The sequence below is a fragment of the Dipodomys ordii genome, unplaced genomic scaffold, assembly GCF_000151885.1.
Source record: "Dipodomys ordii isolate 6190 unplaced genomic scaffold, Dord_2.0 Scaffold85, whole genome shotgun sequence".
NCBI classification, from domain to species: Eukaryota; Metazoa; Chordata; class Mammalia; order Rodentia; family Heteromyidae; genus Dipodomys; species Dipodomys ordii.
The window spans coordinates 7,043,642-7,052,643 of record NW_012267301.1 but is presented as its reverse complement, the minus strand read 5'-3'; the positions used below and the strand labels follow the sequence as shown (position 1 = coordinate 7,052,643).

Sequence of the window (9,002 nt, the reverse complement as noted above, 5' to 3'; positions counted from 1 at the left end):
ATCATCCTTAGTATGTACATTCATGGATAGTAAAAAAACATGTTTGCTTTTGGTTCCTTTTTCTCCTAGAGGTTTCCAGCAGACATTTGTAATACGTCTGCAGTCCTTTATAAGTAGTTATGGCTAAATATTTGACTTAAAGCTAAGTGCTAGTGGCTCAAGCCTGTAATCCTACTACTCAAGAGACTGAGATCTGAGGATCTCATTTCAAAAGCTTGCCTAGGCAGGAAAGTCCCTGAGACTCTTATCTAATTAATCATAAAAAAGTTAGAAGCAGAAATGTGGCTCAAGTGATAAAGCACCAGCTTTGAGTGAAAAAAGCCAAGTGAGAATACAAAATCATGAGTTCAAATCCCAGTAGCAACACACACACACACACACACACACACACACACACACACACACAAGAAAGAAAAAGAGAAGGAAAAAATAAAAGCAGCACACTTATCATAAAGAGCATTGACATGCCTTGCAATGTCAGCAGAGGCATGAAAGATGTCCTATTTCATCTTGACCTAAGAAGTAGTATTGCTCACTGCCTGTGTGGCTATGAGCCAAGCATGTCACACAGAGGGCCCTAGAAGGATCGGCTTCCTCCACTTGCCTGTTGCCCGAATGGGCATGTTGTGCTTGGCATGGCTTCCGGTACATTCAGTTCATTGGTGGCCATCCCATTCCTCTTCCGCTTAATTACAAATTCAATTTGACCAACAACAATTTCAGATGCACTATAAGCAACAGGCATCCGTGGCATCAAAGAAAAGCTGCTTTATTCTTTTCTCACTGAATAATTTTGCAAAATAACTCCTAACCAGAAAATGACTTCAACCTGCTGCCTGAAGTGTGCATTTATTTGTTCACTGGCGCAAGTAAAAATAGAAACTGAGCTCAGTCAAGTGAGTTATATGCACACAATCTTGGAAGAATAATTTCAGAACCAGTGTCAAAGCAGGCTTTAATTCAAAAAACGCCCCTCCTATTTAGACCCATGTGGAGATAGTGCTGGCCTCACAAAATGCCATGAAGTAATTGAGTTTTGCTAGTGGTGGAATGGTTTGCAGCTGCAGGGACTCCTTGCTGAGAGAGGCGGAGGAGAGGGTATTTTATTAGGAATAATTTGGGGGAGAATGGTAAAGGAAAAGTAAGCCGGTACAAGAAAACCACAGCTATTGGTTGCAAATGTGGCAAGGCTGTAGGCCATTCTCATTGCAGGCAGGGCACCTCAGGGCTCGGTAGGACTCCTTAAATCTGTTGGCCAGCATTGAGAACTTGCTGCCATGGCACAGAGAGCAGGGGGCACTGCCCGACCCTCGGCAGTGAAGACAGTTCTCCTCAGGAAGCTCCCCTTCCTGCAAAAGACATGACAAGAGTTTAATCAGTGCAGCACTTGAACTAAGTGTAGAGTTTGCCTGAGGGTCAGAAAAGCACTGGGCCGGAAACAAGCTGGGGCAGAATAGGGGGGAAAAATGTCTTTCACAAAGGTCAGTGAGGGGAACAGCCAAGATGCAAACGACTCACAGCAATTCTGTCAGAGAGGATCTCTGGGATAAGCAACAGGAACACAGCATCTTCTGTCACCGCATCTGGCATGCACACACACCCCATTCGTCACTGCCTTTGTTACCATGTGACACGTTCTTTCTGAGGGCACCATAAAGACTTTATTTTTCCTCATTGGCAAATGCTTATTATGAGCCCTTACAGTCACTGGCAAATGCCAGGTGCTTTTTTTTTCTAAGGGCTATGCATCCGTCCATCTAATCTGCACAACATCTCAGTGAGCTAATACGAATCCTCTGTTCCCTGACATAGGAAAATGAGATACTGAGAAGTTAATTGGCGATGTCACACACACACACAGCATGGAACTAGAGAGGGTAAGTTTTGATCCCAGGGGGCTGAGTACCAAAATTCATGTTTCTAATGACAATGTTATAGTTACCCAACAGTTAGTACTCAAGAAAGATCAGTTATTGTGACAGAGAAACTGTGTGGATGAATGAATCTGTGTTACCAGCCTTCAAAGCTTAGCTCTGAATTCTTGTAATATTTTATGCTCTTTGAGAATAGCATAAGTCACAGTGATTAAGAACTCTGTGCTCAAAGCCAATAGACTAGGGCTGAGGCTGATATCTGACATAGGCTCTACAGTGTACCCCCTGCCCTCAGCCTCCCTTTATCTGTTTCTCTACCTGTGAAGTGAATGGCAAAGCTTAATCTCTGATTACCTGCAATATTATGGAAGAGGATATATGTAAATGCAATCTTCTCAGCACATCTAAGGTTTCCAAAGGTGTTGAGTTCTTTTTTTAAGCCTTGTGGATAAGTCCTTGACACTCACTCTACACAAACACATTTGTTGGCCATTGTCTTACTCATTCCCTAAGACATCTCAAATAGACTGGCAACATCACACTCCTTCTAAAAAGTGGGACTCTCCTAAGAAATAAAGGGGGACACCAGAATGATGCCTGGAGAATCTAGTGACAACTCCTGTCCCCTTCAACTTTTAAAAACGTTTCCAAAGTGAGGCACTGGTGGCTCATACCTGTAATCTTAGCTACTCAAGAGGCTGGCACCTGAGGAGTATAATTCAAAGCCAGCCCAGTTAGGAAAGTCCATAAGATACTTGTCTCCAATGAACCACCAAAAAAGCTGGAGGTGGCGCTGTGGCTTAAGTGGTAGAGTGTTAGCCTTGAGCAAAAACCCTCAGGGACAGCATCCAGGCCCTGAGTTCAAGCCCCAGGACTGACACCCAAAAAAAATTCTTTCCAAATCCAACTCATTTTTCTCTATCCCACCCTCATAATCCTGGCCCAGGTGCCTATCAACTGTGGCATAAACTAACTGTGACCCCATTTCTGATGGTGTGGAACATAGTCTCATTAAGATGATTACAATCTTGATTGGCACAAGAAAGTCATGTAGGATATCTTTTAATGAATACTTCCTCCCCCTCAGATAAAACCTTGTGATATTCCTGGGCATCTGCACAGAATATTTTAAGTCAGGATATAGTAAAGACACTAGTGCGTCCATGTTCACTGTTGCACTATTCATGATACTCAACATATGGTAACAGCCCAGGTGTCCTAAAATGGATGAGTGGATCAAGAAGTAAGGTACATATAGTCAATGGAATCTTACTCATCTGTATTATGTCATTCACAGGGACATGGATAGACCTAGAAAAGATTATGTTAAAGTGAATTAAGTCAGGCTCCAAGAGACACCCAGCACATGTGTCCTCTCATATGTTGAAGTTAGATCTTAAATGCAAGCATACTTGGTAACATGTGAGATTTATATGCACCTACATGCGAAGAAATTGACTAAAGGATGGCATACTTAGGGGGAGGAGTTTAATGTTGTGACTCCCTCAACAACTAATAAACCAATGAACAAAATGAAATACCAGCTGAAACATGTTTGGTAGGGAAGGGCAATAAGAGAAGTGATACACAAATAGAGGGAAGGAGGGTGAACAAATACAGTCATTATACTCAGTGTACATCGTGTAAAAATTGGACTGTATAACTTAAGGGTAGGGAAGGGAGGGGTAAAGATGGGGTGGGGGAATGATGCTGCCTTGTACTCATAAGGTGGCTTCTGGAATTGTAACCCTTTTGCTCAACTACTATATAAGAATAAATAATATTTTTAAAAAACCCATGCATCTAAACTTATTTAATTTTGTCACCTATTTAATAGCTCTCCCCCACTGGCCTGGTAAGTGGGGTCTAGCTAACCCCCACTTGTTCCCAGATCAAACCCGAGCAAAGGTTTCCTCCAGGAAGCCTGGCCCACCCCAGCCTATGGTCCCCTACCCTACCTGACAGGACAGGAAGCGCCCTGGCTAGTAGTGCCTGTTCTCCATCAATGCTCATGTGTAGTGGAGTCCCTGGTACAGTATTTGCCATGCACAAAGGGACCTCTAAGTACACAAACACAACAATGATATCTGGAGCATCCTTCATGTTCTTAAATTCTAGGAACTTGCAAGGCACCTGACACTGTGAGCACTTGGTAGTTTCACCCAACTAATATGGCTTCTTTTCCCTCTTCTTCAATTCTAGGGGATTGGACTCCATGCATCACAAATGGTAAGCAAGTGCTCTGCCATAGAGCCATACAGCTACATGCCAGCCCTCACACATCATTCTTGTATAACCCAAGAACAAAAACAATCTCTGCACAGAGAGTTCAGAGCTGGGCACTGATCCTTGAACTTTTTGCTCAAGGCTACCACTCTACCACTTCAGCCATATCTTCGCTTCTGGGTTTTTGGTAGTTATTAGAGATAAGGGTCTCACGAACTTTCCTGTCTTGCTGACTTCAAACCATGATCCTCAGAACTCAGCTTCTTGAGCAGCTACTATTATAGGTGTGGGTCACTGGCACGAATCTCATCTTTGTATTCTTGAAGTAATATTTTATTGATTGTGGCCATGTATTAACAATGGAGAATTCTGTTTTCTCCTCTTAAAGTATTTAAAATATAGATATTTGCCAAAATATTATTCAAGCAAATTGTCACTATTCATTTTTTTCTGACAGATCTAGAAGGTTTTATGTTTTGTACTTGATCCCAGTGAGATTCTCATGATGTCAGCCAATATTCCGAAGAAAGTATAGTAAAAACACTACTGCATGGGCTGGGAAGGTGGCTCAGTCGTAGAGTGCTTGCCTTGCATGCATGAGGCCCTGGGTTCTATTCCTCAGCACCACATAAGCAAAAAGAAAAAAGCCGGAAGTGGCGCTGTGGCTCAAGTGGTAGAGCGCTAGCCTTGAGCTGAAGAGCTGAGGGACAGCGCCCAGGCCCAGAGTTCAGGCCCCACGACCGGACCCAAAAAAAAAAAATTTAAAAAAAAATCACTACTGCAATGCTACACATGCAACCCAGAAACCCATGTGCATAGAATGCCAAAGCAGAAATTGGAAGATTAATGAAATAACCTGGCTAACCAAGTGCAGAACACAAGGCCAAATTTTCTTCCAAATGATATTGATGTTCCATGGTTTTAGGGTTCATATTAAGACTTCGATCTGGGTTATTCCTTTCCCAGTCTTTTTAATCAATTAATTCGACAAGTATTTCATTAGCTTTATTCTATATGATGTGTGCAGAATGGAAGTCTTTTTCTTCTTTTCTTGGTAATTAAAAGGCCCATAAAATAATTAAGAATTACTATTTTAGTTCAGGATAATCCAGGCTAGCCTTGAACCTTCTAAGTAGTCCCAACTGGCCTCAAACTTGTAATCCTTCTGCCTCAGCCTTTGAATATTGGGATTGCAGGTGTGTACCACCATGCCTGGCATTTTTCTCAGTACTTAAAAGAAAAATCTTCCCAAAGTATTTAATGGAACTGTAGAGAATACAATTGCCTGGCACAGCTTAAATGCTAGAACCTGGGAGGCAGACTCATTCAGTCCACTTCCTACTAACTCCTACTAACCAAGGAGAGGGGCTTTAGGTCTCATTACAGACACAAGCTCTCACAGCCCTGAAGACAGTTACAGGCATCAGTTAAGGGACTGCCTAGAAAAGCAGGTGTGATCATGAGATGATGTGACTACTGGCTCTAGTGACCTCGGGTAGGTCATTTAACATCTCTGAGCTTCAGTTTCCCCAGTTGAAGAATGAGATCATTAATAATTCCTGCTTCACAAGATTCTGGTGAGAATACAATGAAAAGATGAAGTGAGGTTGCTGTGAGGGACCCCTCAATAAAAATAGCATCCATCATCATCATCATCATCATCGTCATTGTCGGTGACAGCGTCATTGTCATCATCATAACCACCATCCATCATCACCACCGTCATCATCACCACCAACATCCCAACATCAACATCCCAGAAATGAGATGGGTAAAGCATAGAAATGCTGGGGTGATTTATAACCTTGATTTCAGGGAGCACAAAACCAGAAGGATACCCTTGTATGTTTTGCTGAGAATCAAATTCTTCTCCTTTGCTGTCTGTGATGGAGAGGTTGGAGCATGGCCTGACCTGCAAGCCTTGCCCCAATCTTTCACCAGGCTGGTACTGCTTCCCAGTTCTATAGAGGCAGAACAAAGCATCCCTTGGTCAGGAGGAGTTCTATTGATGTTCTGTGACCCTCTCTTTCAGAATAAAAACTTGTTTGGGCATATATTGCATGAGGATTGGGCAAACAAATAGCAATTTAAAACAGAGTGTTTAAAGGACAGACAAGTGAAATATAACCCTTCCAGCAAGCTTCTGCTTCACAGTCCTGTCCTAGTTTATAGCGCTACCACTGGAAAATACAGATTGCCCCAAATTGAATTTAAAGGTAATTGTCTGTCAGGCCTGTGGTTGCTTTTTCATTCAGGCTTGCATGTTACTATTTCTAGACCTCCTCTGGAGGGGAAAAAGTGCTCCTGCAGGGCTGTGGCATGATAAAAGAAGTATGGAAATAAAGAATTTTAAAGTAGGAAAGTAATGTTTCCGATTTCAATATTCAATCACCTTGCTACTGCCATGTTAGGTTCTCCATTGTTCTGTGTAAAAGACCAGTGACATGGTGGCACAAGACTTGTGACCGGGGCTGGGAAGGTGGCTCAGTGGTAAAGCGCTTGCCTTGCATGCCTGAGGCCCTGGGTTCGATTCCTCAGCACTACATAAGCAGAAAAAGCCAGAAGTGGCGCTGTGGCTCAAGAGGTAGAGCGCTAGCCTTGAGCTGAAGAGCTGAGGGACAGCACCTAGGCCCAGAGTTCAGGCCCCATGACCACCAACAACAACAAGAAGACTGGTGACCAGCTGGCACTTATTTTTCAATGTTCATGTATGCGTGCACATGCCCCCTAGGCTTGAACTCAGAGACAAGGCGCTGTCCCGTAGCTTTCTCACTCGAGACAAGTGCTCTATCATTTGAGCCACAGCTGTACTTCTGATTTTTTGGCAGTTAATTGGAGACAAGAGTCTTATAGATTTTCCTGCCCAGGCTGGCTTTGACTTGTCATCCTCAGATCTCAGCCTCCTGAATAGCTAGGATTACAGATGTGAGCCCCAGGCACCTAGCAATATTTAATATTCTTTCCACAAATATTAACCGATACTTGCTATTGCATTCCAGGCTCTTATTTTTCTGACCTGGGTTTTGCGATGTGGTACTCAGCATAAATATCACCTCTCCCTGCATGGAGACAAACTCATGAAGAAGAGCCAGCATTAAGCAGATGACAGAGGGAAGATGGACGCTGTAGGGAAGGGTGCAGGTCCATCCTGGAGGACTTTATCCTTATGGAAGCCAAGGAAGATCCTAAGTGTGTATGATGCCACTGTGATCTCAGGAGCAGAAGGCAAAGTGGCAGAGGACCTGGAGAATGTTCCAGAAAGAGGTGATTTGGCTCTGTCAGGAAAGAGCATAGAACATATGATAGACAGGCCGTGTGTCTGGGCAGAGGGCATGGAGAGGCCAGCAATGGCCAGGCTACCCCAGGGTTTTACAGTGAGGAAGGAGTTTTTGCCTTTTCCCAAGCAATGAAAGGATATTACAAGTAGGGTGGGAGGGTGGGGGGCTGATTAATTGAGTGAATATGAGGACAGATATGAGTAGATGTGAATCAAAGTTAAAAGCCTTTTTCTGGAGTCCAAGTGGCTTGCTCCCAAGCAGAGAGGATGGAAAGAGCGTAGGAAAACAGAAGAAAGAAGCTTCTAGAGAAGGCTGTGGAAACTTAGGTAGATTTGATAGAAAGAAAGAAAGAGAGAGAGAGAGAGAAAGAAAGAGAGAGAGAAAGAAAGAAAGAGAGAAAGAAAGAAAGAAAGAGAGAGAGAAAGAGAGAAAGAGGGAGGGAGGGAGGAAGGAAGGAAGGAAGGAAGGAAGGAAGGAAGGAAGGAAGGAAGGAAGGAAGGAAGGAAGGAAGGAAGGAAGGGACGAAGGAAGGAGGCAAATGAGAATACATGGACTTTTTGGTACATCAACTTAAGGCTGCCACTCAAAGCCCATTATGGCCTTCTTTTTTGTGCCAGTCCTGGGGCTTGAACTCAGGGCCTGGGCATTGTCCTGAGCTTTTTCACTCAAGGCTATCACTCTGCCACTTGTGCTACAGCTCCATTCACCTTTTTGGGGGGGAAAGGGGGATAGGTAATTGGAGATACAAGTCATAAGGGCTTTCCCAATTGGGCTGGCTTCAAGCCACAATCCTCAGATCTCAGTCTTTGAGTAGCTAGGGTTACTGGGGTAAGCCACGAATGCTCGGTGATCATTGCCTTACTAGTCTCTTCTTCTACATCCTCATAGAACAGGGATGTCACCCAGGCTTCAGAAAGTCCCTTGCTCATTTTCTGTGCCAACACAAGGGGAATAAGAGTGTCACAGAGGCTGGGCAGCAGTAGCTCACACCTGTAATCCTAGCTACTCAGGAAACTGAGATCTGAGGATTGCAATTCAAAACCAGCTCAGGCAGGAAAGTCCATGAGATGCTTTTTTTTAAAAAAAATAAGTTTTTTATTGTGAAAATACCATACAGAGGGACTACAGTTACATGAGCAAGGTAATGAGTACATTTCTTATCCAGCATTGTTGCCTCCTCCTTTGTTTTTCCCCTACAATCCCTTCCCTCCCACCTCCTCAAATATACTCCCCCTTACCCCCTCATCTAAATTGTAAAGTTCATTTTTCAACATAGTGTCTTGTACATCTCATTGTTGCAATGGTTCCACCTGTATCGCTATTTAAACAATTTGTTTTTTCCCTTCCCCTCCACAAAGTATACCAACATCAAATGCAGTGAAAACAGGGGTTATACCATGGGGGAGTGACATACAAAGCAACAAAAAAAATCACATGGTACCTTATAAATATGTTAGAAACAATAGCAGAAAGAAAAACCACTTGTATCCCTATCTTGGGGTTCATTTCACTTAACATCATCTTATCTGACCTTTTTTGCTTGTCGCAGACATATACTAGTTATTGCAAATAAGGGAAACCATGGGACCTATGTTTCTTTGGGCCTGGCTTACTTCACTTAATA

General features: G+C 43.2%; 1 protein-coding gene across 1 annotated transcript in view; it reads right to left on the bottom strand.

The window, feature by feature from the left end:
* Nucleotides 1–1,166: 1,166 nt before the first annotated feature.
* The window catches only part of Grxcr2 (glutaredoxin, cysteine rich 2), an 18,388-nt gene continuing 10,552 nt past the window's right edge, over nt 1,167–9,002 (bottom strand). Inside the window, exon 3 of the mRNA XM_013025545.1 lies at nt 1,167–1,349. Within this exon, the coding sequence (XP_012880999.1) occupies nt 1,167–1,349 (183 nt within the window). The remainder of the gene's footprint in view (nt 1,350–9,002) is intronic.